Raw genomic sequence first — 22,725 nt, forward strand, 5'->3', positions numbered from 1 at the left:
CTCACTACGCAGACAAATTTCATCACTTAATAAACACGACTCTTTTATTCTAAGAAATCTGACAGACCAGTATAAGTCAGATAACAACTGTAACTTCCAAATGCAAATTTCTGAAGCCTACTGGAAGCAAATAATGCTAGAAGTACCTGGGTCTATGGGGAAGTACGCTAGGTCCTATGTTTGACTCTACTTTTTTCTGTAGTCGCCTGATCGTATAGTTTTGAAATTAATAAAAATGAGATACAGCTTTCTATTTTTTTATTTATTAAGAAATAACTTTAATACACAGTCGTGTTTATGATTTTTTTTTTTTTTTTTTTTTTTTTGCTTTATCACTTACCGTAATAAAGTCATGACTGTTTTTCTGGTTTTCATAGAGTATCCCATACCACACATTCTTCCCGAGTAAAGGATGTGCTGTCCATTCCCTGGAATTATCAGGCCATTCTTTTCTCTCATTCATTCGAAACCTTGCTCACAGTACTTCATATATGCTTTCACACGCATTTGTTACGGGTTCCTTTAGGTGGTCAATATCCCGATTTTCACTGAAGACACAATTGACTTGAGATGTCCCCCAAAGATAAAAATCTACGGTAATAAGATCAGGGGAATGTGGTGTCCACTCCACACCATCACGTCTACCGATCCACAAGTTGAAAAACTACACATCCAAATATTCACTCACACAATTTCCATTTTGTTGAGGGGCGCCGTTGTGTTGATAGAAGACAGGAAATGCCCCTTTAGATAAGAGAAATGGCAAGATATGCTACTAAGAAACGAAAATCCGTTCCTGCATTGCTTTTGAAGTTTAGTCCAATCTCCTTACTTTTGTCCCTTTATTCCCAGAAGAGGAAAGCGTTATATTAGAAGAAATAATTTCTTGTATCTTGTTATTTCTATAATATGAAGTACATATCGTGATTTATCAATTTCTCAGTGTCATGTAGAAAGGTGACCTGTGACTGTGTAAACAGCACCAACGGATTTCCAAAATGCAAAAGAAAACAAAGGAATACTCTGATTTAAGCAAGGATGTTATAAAATAGAGGATTTGCCCATACGTATCTTCATCCTACGAACTCAGTGAAGCCGAAAAACAACTGAGCATCGTCTGAGCTGGTATGTCTGATTGGCTACTCTCGTTTCCGCCATGTTTGTTGACTCGAAACATTGCGATCTTAGTGGCGCGGAGCGGGCAGAGTAAGTGTGGCGGATCTGTGACGTATGGCTTCAGGATTTTGTTCTATGGGCAGATCCTCTATTTTATAACATCCTTGGATTTAAGGTATTTAGAACGTGAACTAAAGAAAATTTAATTCGCCTCAGCAGTGATTTCAGGGAGGGGATTTTCTCCTAAGAAACCAAACTCCCCGGAGGCATCTCTTCCGATAGTCCTTTGTGTATTATCAGTAGACCCCGGAAGTTGAGGAAAAACCCTCTTTTTTAAGAGTGCCCGAAGACGAGGCTTAACATATGTTCATTTTGGGTCATTGTAGGCCACAAAATGGTGGATTTTGTCCTTTTTTTGCCTTTTTCACTGTTTTTGTTTTTTTTATTTTTATTTATTTATTTAATTATTGTTTATTGGTCTTTTTTTAAAGCCTTTCATAGGTCTTAACGTCTTTTCTGCACTTCATCTTTCGACAACAAATTTATGCCCATTAACTCGAATCACCACCATCTCTTAAACATCTTTTCTTTAAAAAAGAAAATTCAAAAGATAAGACATTCTTCAACGACTGGACTGATAAGACCAGATCTGCAACAATCACAAGTCAGATAAGGAGGCGTAACAGTTTTCTCCAGCAAGGAGGGAGTGAGGGTGGGCAAGTTTCCTTATTTTAGTTTGTACTTCAGTTTGTGGAAGGACAGGCCCAGCGTTGCCAGACTCACAGTTCGGAATTATTCCAAAACCTGATCGAAATTATGCTAGTTTCGGTCAAATTATGCTAGATCCTGATAATTACTAACTCAGGAGTTTTAAAAGAAAAAAAAAAAACAAAGTTGAGATACGTTAACGTAACTTAAAATACTCAGAGCGCAAGAATGCGTGGATAGAACTCAATACTTCACGCACCAAAGCTTTAACTCAACTAAACTAGTGCAGTCGTTACCAGAATCAATGGTTTATATATCGTATGAGCGAAGCGAAGCTCTTATACTCGGGTTAGCCGTTTGGTTGTCCGCGAACTCCTCCTAGACCGTTTGGCCGATCTCAACCAAACTTAGCACGCTGATAGAGTTATGTCGTGCTGAGTGACAACATAGGTCGAAATCAAAAATCCGATGTACCATCGAGGAATAATCACCGAAAAACGCTTGCATAGACTTAACATGGGGGAAAAGTTTTCACGCGATTTTTTTGTCAACAATTAAAAATGGCATTTATTATTGAGTAATGGCCAGGAATGATTACGTAGTTTAAGCTCGCTCAGCTCATTTCATTGCAATCGGGTACATCCATTGCATTCCTAGTATATCGTATAAATGAATGCAAAGTGTTTGTTTACATATTTTGAAAGAAAATTATCTCGCAGCATAAGCGGCGTTGGGAATTGTCTGCTGGGGGGGGGGGAAGATTTTTGGTTGGACCTTTCATTTCAGGAATAAAGATGGTCATGAAGTCAGAAATAAAGATAGTGAAGTTGTCAAAAGGTTGGGGGGAGAATGGCCCCCATAGCTCCGCCCATGCCTCGCAGTTAAAGGATTAGAAAACCCTGGGTGGAGTCACAAAAAAAAAAAAAAAATCCCAAAGCCGTCTCTAATTTACTTCGATAAATAAAGACTGGCTGTATGGTTTACCGACTGTATGAATCAATGGAACAGGATACATTTCTGCCGTTCTTTTTCTTCCCACAACCAACTTCTTTCTCATCTCCAGGTTTTACGGGTTTTTGATAAACTTGCTGAAATTATGCTAGATTTGCGCTGGATGCTAAAAGCAAGATGCTAGATGCTAAAGACATGCAAATTATGCTAGATCTAGCATCATTATGCTAGATCTGGCAACGCTGGACAGGCCGTTAACAGAAGCTTATATTTCTTGAGCATTCTATTCATTAAATATGTAATTATAATTAAATTGGTTATTTTTACGTCCTTTTTTCTAGATTTTTATGATTTTTATAGATATTTTAAGGTCTTTTTTACAGGCCCTTTTTAGGCAATTTTTAGGTCTTCAACTTCCGAGCCCTAGTTATCACTATTTTTGCGATACTAATTTTCACCCCCGAGGTAATTTTTTTCTGAAATCGGACAGTTTCATGCAATCTCCTCAAATGTAGGGATACATGAAAAAGTTAATAAAGTGGGACGAAACGAGGGAATACTGACAAGTAAGGGACCATATGGTTGTCGCGCAAATCAGATGCAGACATACGCCATCTGATTGAGCATGAAAAGATATGGAGAACACAGAAATTTAAGGTGCTAAGGGCCATAGGGAGCGGAGCAAGGAAAGGGGAAACATTGAATGTCGGCAAAATTGGAGAAAGTCAGGAATGTCGGGAAAAGTTAATTTCTTGTAAACAGGGAAAGAAAGTCAACCAAAAGAAACTAAACATAACAAGGGCATCAAGGACGAAGCAAGATCATAATCAGGGTTGCCATCCGAACCGCAGTGTTGCCAGCTCTGCATAACATTGATATGGAAGATATAGCACAGTATAGCAATTCATGCACAAGGAAAAATATTAGTAGCACAAAAGACAATTGAAAAGACTCTGTACACGTGCGTAAAAAGGTTTAACGTAGTCGTGAGTGAATATTACGCCCGCGTGAATACAAATGGAGGAAAATAGAGAACAGTACGCACCATTTGTAGTTTAATTGCAGTTGATGTGAAGATCACAATGAATGCGTGGACAACACACAAACATTTCTCGCAGTGAGCACAGCGGATGAAAGCAAGCTAGTCACACGCGTCTCTGCACCATTCCTCTGTGAGTCCTTTCTCAAAGCAATATGCGAAAGGTGTTTCAAACTATCCAGGATGTTCATTGGAGTAGCCACATTTGAAAAACGCAAAGCGTATCATCTTTTGGAATCGCCTAGAGGAAAATTGGTAATGAACAAATGACTGAAGGCGGAGAAAGTTCTCACGTTGCCACACATCAATACTGGAGAACACTATTGTATCTGTGATGAACGATCATCATCATCATCATGGAACGATGCTCCCAAACACTTTCCTTTCTGTGTTATCATGTGTACCCCCTTCACTTTCATGTCTATATTTGTCCTCCCTCATGTACATTATTCACACTCGACTACCTTAAACCATTTTACGTACGTGTACAGAGTCTTTTCAATTGTCTTTTGTGTTACTAATATTTTTCCTTGTGCATGAATTGCTATACTGTGCTATATATTCCGTATCAATGTTATGCAGAGCTGGCAACACTGCGGTCCGGATGGCAACCCTGATTATGGTCTTTCTTCGTCCTTGATGCCCTTGTTATGTTTAGTTTCTTTCTTTTGGTTGACTTTCTGTCCCTGTTTGCAAGAAATTAACTTTTCCCGTCATTCCTGACTTTCTTCAATTTTGCCGACATTCAATGTTTCCCCTTTCCTCGCTCCGCTCCCTATGGCCCTTAGCACCTTAAATTTCTGTGTTCCCCATATCTTTTCATGCTCAATCAGATGGCGTATGTCTGCATCTGATTTGTGGGACAACCATATGGTCCCTTACTTGTGAGAAACTACATGTAAATAATGCTGTTTACGTGACTCTTTGTAATTTAAATTGTTAGCGCTTCTCGCCTTTAGTTAGTACTCAGGTTTAGGTTTGATTCCCGATGGAAACCCAATGGTCCAGAATCCACCTTAAACTGTCGATTTGTCTCATATTAAGCAGCACTGAAAAGGAACGTTTTAAAAAAAAAAAAAAACATTCTTACAAGTGTTGCCAGATCTGAAGATTAAGAAGTAGCTAGGTTATGCTCCAACAGTAGCGGATTTGAACTATTTGTAACAAAAAATGAATTATTTCGCAACTATACATTTTTACTAACCATATACTACATATTTTTTACCCCTCTGTATTATGTATTTTGGATTCCTATCGACGTAATGGAAACTCCTGGAGTTGGAAATTCATCAGATGTCTGGGTTCCCAAGGTTAGGCGATGATCGCAGTTACGGACGTTTGGCGGTGGTGTTTAAACCAAACTACATCTTCAGAAGCAGTAGAACTACAGTATGCAGTGCACTGGGTAGAGAGTAATAGTATAAAATGAGCGACCTTTCTGATTTCCAAGGAGACGTTTTTTTCTTTCAACGTTTACAGCAGGGACGGATCCAGGACGGACTTCTGGGGGGGGGGGGGTTGTAATACTGCTAGTTTTAAGAGCTTCAAACTCTGAGACGGGTTTTATTTATATATAAAATTTAAAAAGTTTCCTGCTCTGGGGGTCGATCGCCCCCTGGATCCGCCCCTGGTTTACAGTATGCTTTTTCACTGTTATTCCTCATTTGTTTAATTCACTTGCTAAATTCTTTATGTGGAAGCCATGAATTTTGTACTTAGTCTCCCTACTCGTTATATTGATGTGAATAATATAATAAAACAATTAAATTTGCAATGATGATGTTTACACAGGTTCGTTCACTTAGGCATTAAATGAGACGGCAATACGATCACTGACACTGCAAAAGTGCAACCTCGAGAAAAGTACTGACAGATCTGGAGATTAAAAAGTAGTAAATAAAATAAGAACTGACCTACTATCAAAAATGTTAGTTTTAGTAAAACTATTGACAATACTCAAAACAAACAGAACTTTTGTTGTATCGTGTAAAACTACAAATTTGCGATTTAATAAGAAAGTAGTGTATTCTTAAGAATTCTAACCCTCAAATAATTGAAAGTAGCCCAAAAATAGTGTGTCGCAATTTGAAATATTAGTACCGAGAGTATATTTTTTTAAAACGCAAAATCCGCTATTTTTGGTCCAATCTGGCAACACTGAAGTGTAACGACTAATGTCTTTGATGCGCGCGACCCGAGTTCGATTGCTCATGTGGTATGAATTCATCTATCTTCGGTTCTAAAAAGGGATGCTCAGCTCCAAGAAAACAATGTTATTCAAAACAAATACATAAGACACGGGACTGACTCTTTAACCTTTCCCATTAGAGGTCAGCGTTCTATGATAAAGCGTGCTTCATGTGGGAATGTAGTGCGTGTGCAAAAACGTAATAACCAGGAAATATAAACATAAACACAATATTACTGTAAAAATCAATCTCCAAATCTTAGTAGTATTTGTGACGCCTGGAATAGGGTGAAAATACAGAACAAATCAATAAATTAAGCGTCCCTAAGTCGTCTCCAAATCCAACTGAACCTCTTTTAACGATCTTACTTAAAATGAGCACTTACCGTGCACAATTTGTCGCTGGCGTCCCTATTGCGTGCAAAATGCTGCTCCTATCTAAACTGACTGGCGTCTTGGTAGATTAACATGGCATCTGAATAATGTTCAAGTCAATTACAACAAACAATTCATTATCCAGAAAAGCTTAATCGTGTATTAGCACTTTAATAGCGTTGTGGCTTCTAAAACTTCTGCTTTGTTGGAAAATCGTTGCGGAGTTTTAATCGTAAATTATCTTGACTTCGGAAAACTTTAGATGAATATAGGGTGATTCAGAGAGGGAAAAACTGAGGCAGCTATACAAATTGAAACAAGCTGATTGTTTATATGCAGGGTTCGGATTTTTAGGGCCAATCTTCGTAGGAATAAAAGGTATAGGCCACCGCACGAAACTCTCTTGCTCCTGTTTCTTTAAATAATGTTATTCTGCAGTTATTTCTGAAACAGTTATCTGAGAAATACGAAAATTATAAGGCGTTTTTTGAAACTTAGAGCGAAGGAAAGCAGCTACCTACTATGTATTTTTGGGAAAAAAAAAAGAAAGAAAAAAGAAATATTTCAGTATTATGTCCGCGGTTATGAAGGCTAGGCTAAAGGAGATGTCCACTTGGCGCGAGCTGGGATAGAACCAGGGACATTATGTATTTTTTTTCATGAGAAATGATTTATCCCCTATATTAACGCTATTATTGAAAAATTTCTTTATGAAATATTAACACAATCGACTGGATCGATTTTAAGAAAATCGTACAAAAAGAAATTCATCTCCAAAAGTAAACTATCCCTTGTAGATTTTTTTTTATAGAATAAACGAGTTATCCCGTGTTTGTAGGGTTATTAATGAAACATTTATTTATGAAATATGAACACAATCGACTGAGCAACATTTGACAACAACATCCAAAAACAAATCATCCTTAAGAGTTAAGTATCTCTTGTAGGTTTTCTCCAGAGAAATTACTTATAACAGTACACAGTTCTTATGGGAATATTAATGTATTAAATATAAATGCAATCATTAGACAACAGTTTCTGAGAAAAATCACACTTTTTTTTTTATTTATTTTTACCATTCAGTAAACTAGCCTTATAATGTGTAGACAATAAATCGGCAACCTATCCTGAAGAATCTTATAAAAACCTTAAAAGTTTTTGGTGCGTGGATACGGTACGTTGAACGGTATGGCCTCTAAATGAAACATGAACACACGGAGGGACAGATACAGAAAAATTATTTGCTCGACATATAGGGGCCATAAACATGTAAATCCATTCAAATCTCGAGTTGACTGGATCCCCATACTTTCTACTCTCCTATCGTAGCACGAAAGTTAAAAAGGGAAATCATGCTAAATTAAGGTGAAAAAAATAACAAAAAAGGTACTATTTCCTCCCAGCGATTTCAACAACTGCCCCTTTATCTAACTAGAAACAACTAAGCTATACACTACGAACTTATGTCTTTCTCTCTAGAACATAAGGCTTTTAAGTAGCTGAACATATAAGCGCTTTTCTACTCAGATATATTGATACCGAAACTAAAGTTTCTTTCCACATTCACAGAGCCCGGTGAGGCAAACTTCATATTCAGTCGGAGCGGTAATCTTGTAGGACGTTGTAACTTCGACAACATTCGGATTCTTCTGGAGACTAATCTCAACATTATCTCTGGCAAACTCCATAACCACTGTCTCACGAGGAAGTGGCGAGCCCACTGCTCTTATTCTAAGCTTGTTGTTCCTAGTTCTAATTGCATCCGACGCATATTTGTAATCGTCGCGTCGGTCAGTTCTGTCTGCAAATTGTAAATTTTCTCTGGGTGAAGAAGTTCCTTGTGTTACATGATGAGAGCACTTGATGCAACACTTGAAAACCAAATGTGCGTCATTTGGGTACAGAAAAAGCATAAACCGCTTGATCTCCGGTATTTTGTTTTTTAATTTTTATTACGATTCAAAATGGTGGCCATGATAATTATATCAGTCAGTACACGGTACTACAGTCAATCAATACCCATTAGTTCTCAATTTCTATTGTAGAATCAAATTAAAAGGGTATTTTTACATTTGGCTTACTGTCTTTAACGAATCTTGTCTTTCACCGTTGGCGCTACAAGCCATAATTTTGACTGTGAAGTTTTTCTTATGCGCTTCGACTTACATACCGAGTTTCATCAAAATTGGGTTCAAGATACTTAGATTTCTTGGTAGATAGGTTTTACTGTATACCAGTACAAATACAACAATAGTTTTGCTCTTTGTAAACCTTCATGGAAAGAATTGAAGGTTGCGTAAGTTGTAGAGCCACGAGAGAAACCGCAAAAACAAGGCCGAAGGGTGTGTAGGGAAAGTGCCAAGTTGATGGGTCTCTACCGCGCTCCTCCTCTCAAGGGAAGTCATTAGCCTGATTACGGGCGGACGGTAGGGTCCCTGCACACCTCTCAAAAAATGGGAAGCTGCTTTTTCGTAACACAAATGATAAATGATGATATCGATCTGCATGTTTCACTTTTTTCTCCTGCTTCATTTACGTGGAACGGATGACTTTGAACTTGGTATAGATGTAGAATTTACCGTAGTTCTTATAAGCATTAAAAAAATATATATATTTATCATAAAAGTTGAAACTAAATCTAATACTATTTTTTCTAAAAAAGATGTAATCTCCATATAACAAAATAAGCATGACATTTGAATAAAGCAAAGATTTAATCAGTAACAAATACTATGTTTCCAGAAACTCAAAGGTGTATCATCGCAGAACTGAAATTTTGTAATTAGTTTCTATTCTGTGTGAAGATAATCCAGTCACGCTTCTCAGGCATATATTGTAATTTTGATTACGATTTGCGTCCTTATCCGGTGCGCACCCACGAGGAGGTACACCGTGGCCGGATCTCCCTCTTCCCCCCCCCAAAAAAAAAAAAAACTTTGTAGCTCGTCATACATTTGCATACTTTCTTAATAAAAACTATACTTGCTTAGTAAGGAAACAGTTGATACAGATTAAAGATTTGACCTTACTCATCATCTGTACTATTTCTTTTCTGATAAAAACAATTCAATAATTTTTCGTGAGTACAACTGTCAGTATTTAAAAATTACTTATCCTTTTTTTTCTGAAGTAGAATAACACTCGTTCGATACTACATAAACGGAGTGCCTTGTATTATTGGACCTCTCCCAACAAAAATTTCAGGGTGCGCGCCTGGTCCTTATGTAACACCGAGGTTATCACGGACGGAACATATTATTAACACGGGCTCAGAACCACGACAGGTGATTCAATTGTGCATGGTCCATAATGCACATCAAGTTTCACAGTATGGGCCGTTACCCACCACTCTATTTCGCCCCAAAGAGAGCACCACGCCATCCGTCGCAAAATGTTGTACTGTAAAAAAATAATTAATACATTAAAGATAGTTATCTCTTTTATTTAAATAATTACTGATAATTTACTACGTTCATTGAGTTTTTGGTTGTAGTTTGAAATTGCTTTCAAGCTTCGTATTACATGATGCGCGGACTAATATTTTAACATGAGATTGGAATCACACCAACTCATACCAGATACTGTACCATGCTCTTCTCGTACCAGTGGCTAAAAACCAGGCTCCTCTCGATCCAAAGACGCAAACGCAAACTAATTTAGCCATGACTTCACATATTCATATTAGTGATTTTGTCAGATTTCGTAAGATTTAAATATAACTCCAACTTGAACGAAAACATGGACAAAGTATACACTGAATTTTCGTATAATGGATGTTTATTAAAAATGACAATTATGAAGATAGTAAAACATTTACATAAATTGGTAAATTTTGAATGTTTATTTTATAAATGCAACTCATTGTTGCTGCAGCAGGGGACAATTGTATCACTCTCCCCAAGGATTTTCGAAGTATTTTCAGTTCTTGAGAATAGAATCTGTGAAAACATACTAATTTGCCCTCACATACTATAATACTTAATATAATACTATAGTAGTTTAGTTTATTTACTGTACTTAATAAGGATATGTGCATAAATGACTGTTGTTTTAGATGTTCCGGGAGGGCACACTACTCCGGGGGGGGGGGCACTGATGGTACTATTCTATTTATTATTATCTTAAAGACGTATTATTTTGGTTTCCTCCGGGTGAGGCAGTGCCTCCCAAAAACCAGTCTGGAAGAAACATTGGATGATGTATTGTGTGCACTCGGGATGGCCAATTCCGGAATTTTTAATTTCCGAACTCCGGAAAGTAAAATCGGAAAAGTTCTGGAATTTTTCCGAAATACGGAAAGTGAAATTTACGATTCCGGAAAATAAATTTTCCAGAATCCGGATAATTCTGGCCATCCCAAATGTACACCATGTATCAAAATGTATGTGTATTCGCGACTATGCTTGTGTGTTGGTCCTTTGCCTCCTCCCCGTTTGGAAAAAATCTGCGGATGTCCCTGGTTCAATTAGGACTCCTCTCGTGACACAACAAAATATCCAAAATGTAAGAGATTTTAGTCTGAAATCATATAAACATGATTACATCAATGATTGGAACAGCTTTTATTCGGGCCATTATTTCATCTAGCCAAACGACTGTTATGAGAACTAATTGCAAAGCTTACGTGATCCATTAGTCATATGCTAACGGATTAGGCGGTAAAAACACGTTACGGGAGACAGCATCCAGTGCCACGAAAATAAACAAATAACCAAGCCTTTACTTTAAACCCTTACGGTTATGTCCTGTAGGAAAGTAACAAATTGAGGTGGATAATATGATTGGTGGAATGGAAAAATCCCATGAAAATCCACGAACACGAAGTTGTCTACCATAAACTAACATAAGCTGGAATCGAACCAGGGACCCTTAGTGACAGAGGTGAGTCCTGAAGCACTAAGACACTGACTCTTTTCTATTCTTATTTTATGATATTTTAGTTTGCTCATGTATGAAAATATCAATAAATAAACTTCAGTATTGACATCAGGGAAATTTTTAAAAAAGAATGAAAAGACGGAAGTAAGCGTAAGAATTTTTTGCATAACTTTTCTTAGACATGAACTGAAATAAATAGGTATTTATGGCCACAGTTTTTCAGTGGTAGAGTCTTCCCTGGTTTGATCCCAGCTCCCGCCAAGTGGCTTTGTGTGGTGGACGAATATCGTATGAAAGAATTTACTCGAGATCCTACCGTTCTCTCTCATTTTCGTCCTTCCATCATTACAATCCATCTCATTATCACCGTCTCCCTTAGCATCGGTGCATAATCATGGGACGTTCAATTTAAAGAGAAATTTCTAGATTAATTATTTTACGAATAATAAATAGATACAAATTATAATAAAGTTGATGGAATAAACATATTGGCAGGAAACGAGAGAATTGATACGACACTGTCCACTGCTTGGGATCTGATCACAGAAACTTCGCCCCAGAAGTGATGGCTCTATCACTGAATCTCCATTGCTTCCGGAGCTCTAATTAGAGTAACTTTCTTTTTCTTTTATCTTGAAAACAAAATCCTGGACGAATATTCGGACCCAAGGAGAACGGAGATGAAGAATAGCGTAAACTTCATAACGAGGAACTGCATCATTTATATCGTTCAGTAAACACCGTTATGTTCATCAAATCTAGTAGGCTTAGGTGGGCAGGTCATGTAGCCAGAATGGAAGAAAGTAGGAACGCTTTCAAGGTTTTGACTGGAAATCTGATCAGAAAACGACTATTAGGAAGACCTAGGCGCATATGGGAAGACAATATTAAGATGGATCTTGCAGAAATGAGAATACAAAGTAAAAACTGAATCCAGTTACCTAAGGACAGAAGTCAATGGAGAGCATTTGTGAACGTGGCATTGAACCTCCGGATTCCATAGGCCATTGAGTGAGTTAGTTACGATAGAAGATCTTTAAGTATCATATATCTGTAAGTTATTCTGGTAGGAAGAACTTAAGTTACGAAAACTTTTAATGTAAAATAATAATAATAATAATAATAATAATAATAATAATAATAATAATAATAATAAAGAAAAAAGAAAAGAAAAAACTTTATAGTAGTAAGAAACGATAATTGTTTTACATAGAAGTATTTACTTGAGAAAGGGAATTTTGTTTTCAGAGCTTTTATCGTCGAAAATTTACAATTAGCTACAAGAATTTACTCGTAAAATCAACTTGAATCATTCAGTGTGTTGAGTACAAGAAGAATTACTTTCTACATTATTATTTTTACAAAGACTTGACCTTCAATACGAAATTAACTTCATCCAGCAAGTGAATGGAATAACATTAGAGCAACCACAGCACTTACTAAATGAAAAACCACACATCTCTCTGTCTCTCTCTCTCTCTCTCTCTCTCTCTCTCTCACACACACACACACACACACACACACACACACACATACACAAAGAATTATTCTCCCTGTATAAGTCAAATATTTTTTCACCTGTAAGTAAATATTCCTTGTAATTTTCTTAATATATTTTTGAACTCAAGAATTTCCATACAACAATGAGCACTGCAGAGAGAGAGAATGTGTCACTTATTGATCTATACTTGGGAAAAACTGTCCCAAAGTTGAAAGACGGACGATGCAAATACAGTACTAGACCTTTTCAACACCGCAGTACAACCAAAATTTTGTTCTAGGAGAGGTGGAGGAAGAAAAATTATCACCTTACAATATAGATGTAAACTAACAGAAAACATTGAAATAAGAGCCCTTTGTTATTCTGTCATGTGAATCATGTCATTCTTATTATGCATATTATTTTGAAATATTGTAATGGACACAACTATAAAATATGATTGTGGGAGGCAAGGTGGCTCAGTGGTAGGGCGCTTACCTCTGGTGTGTGAGGTCCCTGGTTCGATCTATGGCCAAGAAACTTTGTGGTGGACAACATCGTGTCCGTGGGTTTTCTCGAGATACTCCCATTTCCTCCCACTTTCTCATTCCACCAATTATTACGTCATCATATACTTGCCTTAATCATCCGTCTCCCTTAGCCTAAAGAGTATAAACGTGCGACGTTAAAGTGAAAGATTATTTTACCGTATAACTATTTTTTTCAATAAATTAATTATACGAAAGGCTAAATACGTCTCAAAACAGATAAATTTAAAAAATAAAAAAAAAACGAAAACAGAATACAAATTATCACTTCAGCTTTGCTTTTCCGGAGGGTTTATTTGTTTTTAATAAAATTAAGAAAATGAACAAGGTCCGCAATGCAGTTTCTTCTGCAATTGTACGAACTACTGTACTACGAATACACACAGGGAGAGAGGGAGAAAATCTTGCAGAAGCAAAACGACTTCATACTTGAAATTTCATCCTCATTTTTGTGTACTGTATAGACTAGTAGAAACTAAGATTACTTTAAAGTTATTAATACACATAATGGTCCCTATGCAGAGTTGCCTTTTGCGTTTACATTAAGAGCTTGATTAACACCTGATGCTAACTTCTGTATTTAAAAATACGTTCTGAAGTAAACAACGATATACAGAGTGTTCCAAACAACACCGACAACGTTTGGAAGGTGATTCCTGACACCAAGATAAGACGAAAAGTGTACACCTACCTGGGTGCACAAATGCTTCCTTTCGGTGGGTGATATAGGCTGCCGAAAACATGATAAAATGAACTTTAAAGGTCCATAGCTCCAAAACTATGGGACCTACCGCAGTCGGGTCAAGACTTCACTTAGGAACTAGTATGTGCCTTATCCAAATACCCAAGCTTCAGAACCCTGAGATACTTCCGCAACTATTTTTAAAGAGGTAGTTGGTGAGTACTTCAAATTATATGTCCGTAGCCGAACTACCCCTATAAAAATTGTTGCGTGAGTACTGCAGGATTCTTAAACATGTATTTTTGGATGTTCAGGAAATAGTATATACCACATACTTGGACGTTCGTAGCTACATTCATATTCCAAGTAATGAAGGAAACATCCAATAGTTTCCTTTCTTTTATGCAGGGTCTCCGTAATGTGTTGAAAACAGATTTTATGAAGAAAAACAAAGAGAAATATAAATGGATATGATAATTTGTAAAAAAAAAAAAAAAAAAAAAAAGTGATAGTGCTTAAATAAATTATAAGAAAAAGCCTTGGAAAGAAAAACCATTAATATGTTTTTCGTTTGTTCTAATAACTTGTCCTAAGAGACAACGGGGATAAAAACTTATGAAACATTTTAATTGTAAAAAAAAAAATCAAGGTCGGCATTCTCATTGGCGATCTGAAACTGGAAGATCTAAAGTCAGCACAACGAGAGACCCATCAATATTGCGGCTGGTTTTCTTGATCAGAATTCGATATTTTCTTTTTACATTTTTTACTTAAGTAGCTCCCAATTGTCCTCAAAATTCTCAATGAACGTTAACCTCGAATACCATATTTCTCTCAACGTCGCATATGCAAAGCTATGCTCAAAGGTTAACGTTCATTGTTTGATTTCTGTAATCCAACTGGAAACTGGTATAGCTACCTTTTTTTTCTTTCTTTCTTTTACTTGTATATATACAAACTGGATAACTGGATAGCAAAAGCTGACAATCTATGCTAGACACCGTGGGTTAATAAGAATTTGACTAGCTAGCATTTAAATAAATATCGACTTAATATAACATTAAGAATATTGATAATCATATTACCAAACCTGAATAATCACAGCACAACTAACTTACCACATTCCTTGCCATTTTCAACCGCAGTTGATTTAAACACTTAGCTTACATACTTACCCTAACGTTATGTAGAATCTATGAGTATACACAGTTTTGATTTATACTTAAGATCATCACCATCAACCCCAGTCAACGTAAGTTTAACACCGTGCCCAGTTTTCAATAACCTAAATCTTTAGCATCTCAATGCCCTAGAGCTAGGATTGGGAACCTTCGACCTTAAGGCTGCATACGCCCTTCAGCAGGCCGGTAGCCAGCCCAAAGATGTAGAGGGGGGGGAGATCAAAAAATAATATAGTTCATTTGCAAGCACACCGTGAAAATTTTAGGGGGGCCCGCAAAAAATTACGGGGGGCGGCCCCCTAGACCCCCCTGGATACGGGCCTGCCCTTCAGTGTTATAAAGTGCGGCCTTATGGGCCTGTTATGAAAAATGTTATATGGAATATAAAATTATAAGAAAAATATATACAATTCTGAAGTTACAAATATCGAATTGAATCATAATTATCAAAGTAATGAATATACAAAAATTAGACATATCCAAAACTATCATATGCAGCTTTCTTGGGAAATTGAAAATAAAATGAAATTTTTGAGTTTTACGTTCCACGGTTATGCCGGTTAGGCTAAAGGAGACGGTGATTATGAGAAATGAATGAAATGGTGGAATAAAGAAAGTGGGAGGAAACGGGAGAACCCCGAGAAAACCCACGCACACGGTGTTTGTCCACCACTTCTTGGGAAATTGAAATGGTAATATATATATCCTAAAGTATTTAAATACTGGCAGTGAATATGCTAAAACGGAAACCAAGTAAATATCCAGTTTATCAGGTTTAATCACAGCAAATCACAGTAACCAATTACTAAACACTCCTCATATATCTTTCCTATGAAAAAGAAAATACGAAAAATATATTATTCTTTATTTGAATATCAGACTACATACTCGTATTTACAAGTACAGTACATGTCTTTCCTTTTTTCAGACTGACGTCTCTGCAATCAACAGAGTACATACACACATACATGGTTTTAAAGAAGCTGAAAAACGAAACTCACATGCTGCAAGTGCCAGTGGAAGGGCCAAGCGAAACAGGCAGAAGCAGACGACTGACCAGCCCATGGCTCACGTTGCTGGAAAGAAAGAAAAAGTAAACAGCTCATCAATCAAAGTCTCTTTTATCAGGAAGAAAGAAAAAAAAAAAAAAGGAAATATAAGACTTTGGACTGGTAAATGCAATTCCTTGTTTTCTGTAAACTGTCCGTGAATAGCAAATGAAATGGGATCAATTCCATTGCAAAATATTTACTGCATCATTCATTACCGTACCATTTCCTTACCCTGCAATACTACAAGGAAGTTTACCAGCAATCTTAAAATGCATGTTGACTCAATTTCAGAATCTGTTTGAACATGCTCAGAAATGAATTTACTACAACATTCTACAGACGTCATTGAAGCTGAACACAACTTCTGATAGGTGCAAATAAATAATGAAAGGCAATTAGCAGAAAAGCAGCTCGAGAAAAACTTAGACGCAATGCTCGTTTGTTCAAAAACGTCCACATAGTCAGAAATGGACCTTTTCCGTACAGAACATTAACGTTCATTACCCCACTTCGCTGTGTTGAAATCAAACGGCATCGGATAAATAATAAAACTGCTCATCTCAGTGACCCCGAAAACTATGGATTCGGCACTACTATCGGTCATTTCCGATCACCTTTATATCTCTTCCCCACACTAATATTGTTCGTTTCCAATCATTTTAAAATATCACCCCCTCCCCTAAATTCCATCTTCAAAGTGAAATGATAAAAAAACATCCAAGGCCCGAACCTCATCTACGTTGAAAATGTGATCGAGATCTGTCGTATGGTTCAAGAGTTGCCACAAACGTAGTCATCGGTCGGGTGGTTCAACGGGTATGAAGTTACAAACATAGTCACTTTCATATATATAGACTTTCGTTGAACATAATCTAAATCAGCTAACTGCAATCCTCTGCATGTATGTTTATCCAATAGTAGCTGAAGTGTCTGTTCTTCGCATGGGATGAATAGGTTTAAGGAAAGTGTATGAAATGTTTACGGAAAATTCTATCGATAACTTCATCGCCTCAAAGTCACAATCTTGCTTCGAGCAGGGTATACGCAAGCTACCTGACTTATGGGCTAAAGTAATAGACAGTAAAGGAAAATACTTTAATTATAGGACTTACAATCTGCCACGGAAAAATTCTCTTCTGAAAAAAGAAAACGAATTTAACCAAATAACAAAGCATCGAAGTGCATATTCCGAATTTCATCTTTCGAACTAGGGAGACTCATAAAAATATTCAACTATTGACATAATTTCTGAACTTCCTTCCCCACTAGGATACATAGCAGTGACATGATTTAAAAAAAAAAATCAAAGTAGGTACTAATTATATTAAAAAATTAATTTCAAATTGTTTACCGTTTTCTCGTGATTTGATTTGATTTGAGTTTTAGCGGCCCTTTTAGCAGCGAGGTAATATGAGATGTGCACTTACACGATTAACCCCTGAGCTCCCGCCGTGAATCGAACGCTGAAACCTGTATGCTAGGTATCATCCCAGCATTTGCCTGGTGTGAATGAGGGAACCCAAGAAAAAACTCCCTGAGGATGGATCGTTGCCTTGAAAAACCTGTTATACCTTCTTAGCCGGGTGCTCCCACCGAGAACAGAACCCGGGGTTGCTCGCATAAATCTCGTTAGCAACTACATTACGCGAGGCCATTTGAAGCGATATGAGCTTGAACTACGGCCCTTAGCCACCCCACCCCTGTTAATATTTTGCGTACTTCACTGGATGCTAGAATACTTTTGATAATGTGTTCAGCGCCAAAACTAATATATGAAACGGGATCTAATTCTTAAAGTGAGATTCTAACCACTATCTGGATTTGGATCCGAGCAGGCCCGTAGCCAGAGCGCTAATGCAGAGGAGCTGAGATCGTTTTCGGCGAGGGCTCATTGAAGTTCACGTTATATTCATACATACATACCAACAAGCAACTGCGTTTGAGGAAGATAGTCACAGGAGGATTCAGCACCCTCTAGCCACTTCCTAGCTATGGTTCCGGATCTGAGGGAAATGGCCCCAACGGAAGCACGTAAATGAAACATACATGAGTTAGCTAATTGTCCACGAAGGGTACGTTAGGATAAATTCGCATTTCTCACAGTCTTTATTGACCCAGAAGCTAGCCTATTTCCAAACCACATACACGGCCGTTACTACATGGCAGGACGGGACCAGAATTCACATCAAAGCTGAAAAATTCTTGGCAAGTTAGTAAATTTGAATGCGAGAGCATGATGGCTTAGTGGTAGTCGAGGGATCCCAGGTTCAATCTCAGGTCGAGTTTGCGATAAACACTCTTGTGTCCGTGGACTTTCTCAAGGTTTTCCCGTTTCCTCCAACATTTTGACCCTACCATTTCTTCCATATTCATTCACTTTGATCTTATTTAGTTAATCTTATTTAGCTTACAAGCATACATATGGGACGTTAAATTAAAAAAAAAAAAAAAAACTTTAAGCACTGATTGATACTCCTATAAATCTTTACTTCTTTTGTTTAATATAAACAATTGATCTCAAATAGTACCGTAATTACTTTCATTTTCCTTTGTTTTCAAAAATTGACCACAAAAATGCCAGTTAGTCGATATTCTTGCATGAGAACTGGCAAACAGCTATTGGCAGCCGTTTTTCATTGCAACGCTATGCCTTTGATCACAAAATGGAGATACTAGTGACGTCAATGTGAAGAACAGTAATGATAACTAGATAATTCCGTTCAGTTTATCATTCACTCTTTCCTCGTCACACAGTTCTGTTCATTTCAACCTGATAATATGTAAACATCTCCAACCCCAGACAGACTATTCAGCATTCTCATAGCACAATAGAAAGACATACTAGCTGCGTGATTGAGTGAAAACAATAGTCCTCCACATACATGGAGAAACGTATCTATGGCGTGCGGCATTCCGAATGGATTTCGTGATTAGAATTGTTACTCCTGTAGCGCTAAATCCTTTTGGCTTGCTTCCTTCTTAACAATAATGAAAATCGCGTGATCCATAGTATACAAAAGACGCGTTTCACATTGTAGCATTATTCAATCCATTTTTCAGATATTACACAGTCCATCACACATTGTTTCCTGTGTAATGTAGGTTTTCTGCAAGTTCTCTCTGTATTGTACATTCCCAAAAAGAAAAAAAAAAGAAAAATAAGACACGGAGAAAAGGAGGTTAATACCGAAACTTTAATTTGCAGACAGAGACAAGGAAATCATTAATTAAATTATTTATACTAGTGTTGGCTAAATGTATGTTTCATCCAGGCTGTGAATAAAAATGTAAGTTTAGGATATGTTAAATCAGTGACTGTCAAATTGCGGCCCACAAGTATGTTTTATCCCACCCGGGAATAAAAATCTGAAAGTTTACATGTTCCTTTCTTGTGGGGTTTGATTTACCAACGAACTCCTTTATTACGGAGTTTGGTTTACCACAAGCCATATTTACCCTGTCCAACTATCTGGGAGACAAAAAATCTCAACAAGTACTCAACTGATCACCAAAAAATCTAGGAAGAATGTAGAGGATGAAACGTTTGGAACCACCTTCGTTTCTGGAGGCAATATTCAAACCAAAAGTGGGGCCGCGGTGGCTCAGTGGTAGAGCGTTCACCTCTGGTGCTTGGGGTCCTGGGTTCGAAACAGCCCGCGCCAAGTGAACTGTGTGGTGGACAAACACCGTGTGCGTGGGTTTCTCCGGGGTTCTCCCGTTTTCTACCACTTTCTACATTCTACCATTTCATTCATTTCTCATCATCACCGTCTCCTTTAGCCTAGCCGGCATAACTGTGAAACGTAAAACTGAAAGATTTCATTTCATTTTTCAAACCGGAAGTGGTTTGTAATCAGCCATTTCCCATTTTTACCACTTCCGAACTTATAAAGCTTCTGAGCTACCAACCAAAAGATCTACCAACTTAAAAACAAAAGAAAAAACATTTGTTTATTGCCTATAAACTTACATTTCTAGTAAATATGAAATTAATTTTAATTAAACTGCTATCACAAAAAGAAACTGAAATACAATTGTAGATAAGAAAGAAATTGAAGTGTAGTTATTGATAAATAACAAATGTAATAACATATATAATCAGACTTATTAACTTTAACGAGAAAGATTCAACTCTTTTTTGTTATCCAGTTCTTTCCCGGAAGTAGAATCCCTTAGATTTACCGACTTTTACCCCAAATTGGCAAAACTGATCAAGATTATCCAACCAGAGCGTTAACGCGATCTACCGAAAAGGTCCCTGCAAACTACTATAGTGTTGCCAAAATGTCTTGAGGCGTGGCAAAAAAAAATGCGAACTTAAGCTCATACTCTCGACACACCCACGCGTTGAGCCAATAACGGTTCAGCTATTGCTAAGCGAGAGAGCCTTAGCGAAAGGGAGTGGAATTCCTTCAGCCGATAGCAGCGCTTGGAACAAAAGACTAGTGTTAAGTCAATGTGGTATATCTACAGTAGCTCGCGATCGACAGTTTAGCGTTCACTGCTACAGAGCAAAAACGGTGATAGGTAAACTGAAGCGATTTTCTGCAATCAATTAAGCGTCAAAAGAATATATTTCGTCTTTAACTTTCTCCTAAAACCGGAAATGGTAGAAATCCAATACAATTTCCGGCTTCAATACTGATCCATAGAACTAAACAATAAGAGATACTCGTAGCTACAAGCGGACTTTTGGAAAGAATTCAATGTTCTAAAAATATGTACCATCTTCCTTCTTATCCATGTATTCCAACCGGAAGTGGCAAACATTAATCATTTCCGGTTTTAACGTTGACTACCATAGAATAAAAACCATAATAGATAGCGAGAAGCGGTCCTGTGTACTCAATTAATCGTCCCAAGAATATAATCCAAATACATTCTAATCTCTCTACTAAAACCGGAAGTAGCAGAATCAAACCACTTCCGGTTTTAAGTTATACAGTAAAAACGGTAACAGCGAGAAGCGGTTTTCTGCAATGAATTAAGCTTTCCAAGTATGCATTCCATCTCCACTCCAATCTCTTTACTAAAGGTTTAGTGGTATACTATCAATTAGGGTTCCAATATTAATTGAGAAATAGTCCATCATACAAACCAAACGTATTAACGTAATGTACGCGTAGCATTACTACTTGTATATTTACTCTATTTGTCCGCGTGTCCGTCCGGAAGACACAAAATCTCAATAACTACATCATGGATTACCATCAATTTTGGCCAGGACGTAGGAATACAATGCTGAAATAGAAACGCGTGGCTCCTTACTCGACAAATCTAAAGACTTAACATTTTTTTTTTTAATTTTCATATATTAATTCATCTCCCTATAACGGCTTTGAATGGGGAAATTCAAAAAATTAATTTTCACGTGTGTACACTCTGAGAAATTAAACTTCTTCAAGTGATGTACATTTTGCCTCTGATACTTGTTTGACTCTATGCGTAACAGGAAAAATGTGGCTGGCCATTATAATATACCTGAACCTAGACTTAACTTCTAATTGTCAACCCTCAGAGGTCGTCAACCAACTAAACATTCGGTTGACGCACCTCACTGTTCAAATTTCAGAAAAAACAATATTATAAAAAATATTATTAAAAAAATATTATATTGGCTTAACGGTCTGCTACACTCCAATGACTACGGCCACATTGTCACGTTAAATGAATCTTGTAACGGTCATTAAAAAAAAAAAAAACCTTGCAACCCGATCTTTCTATTTACTCTTTACATGTTACAACTTCTTGAAAGCAAGAAAGGTTCCTCCACCCATGCAGCACTGCACTCTAGTAGACAAACAGTGAACCTCCTCATCAAAAATGTGTATTTTGGCGCACTTCCCCTCCCTGTCCAAAAGAATCCGTTGTTTCGGAAGCGGCGAAACTGTTTTTTCCTTTATGTCAGCGGGAGGGCGATAGCAGGTAGCAAGCAAGACGTCCCAGAAAGTTGCACACTGTTCGACTCCATGCAAGATGGAAAAAATGTTTTATGACCCTTTCAAGACTGTGTACATGATGAAATATGGTAAGGTTTCAAGATTTTTTTTATGACAGCTACAAGTTCTTACTAACATGGCATCCTCCTTTAACGCAGAATAAGAGTGAGACGTTGCATAGAAGTGTTGCAGACGACACTACTTCAGCACTGGAGACTAGCAGTGTCGCCAGCCTCTGGTGCGAGAAATTGCGTTTGTTTACTTTTTGACTTTCCCTCATACAATCACCAGATTTAGTAATTTCCTTTTTCATGTGTAGGCTGAACTTATCAAGTAGCCTAAAAAGCATTGAGGTTTTTGTACAATGAGATGGCGTTAGCATCCAAAATAGTGTTGCCACGAGACGAGACTTCAGGCTGTCTCGTCTCGTGCAAAGCGTGTCTCGTCTCGAAAAAACGTGCTCGTCCCGTCTCGTCTCGAGAGGTTCTGTCCCGTCTCGTTTGTCTCGTAAAAAATATAGCAGCATACCATGGGAACGAAAGTAAAATCTACCAGGCTGCACCATGCTAATCAAGATACAACTAAGTT

General features: G+C 37.3%; 1 protein-coding gene across 1 annotated transcript in view; it reads right to left on the reverse strand.

The window, feature by feature from the left end:
• Positions 1-22,725, reverse strand: part of LOC145671415 (piezo-type mechanosensitive ion channel component-like) — a gene marked incomplete in the record, with an annotated part of 344,967 nt that overhangs the window by 293,932 nt on the left and 28,310 nt on the right. The window contains 1 exon segment of the mRNA XM_081740588.1: positions 16,148-16,222. Coding sequence (XP_081596714.1) covers positions 16,148-16,211 — 64 coding nt within the window.

The sequence above is a fragment of the Thermobia domestica genome, chromosome 2, assembly GCF_964235325.1.
Source record: "Thermobia domestica chromosome 2, izTheDome1.hap1.1, whole genome shotgun sequence".
Taxonomy (NCBI): Eukaryota; Metazoa; Arthropoda; class Insecta; order Zygentoma; family Lepismatidae; genus Thermobia; species Thermobia domestica.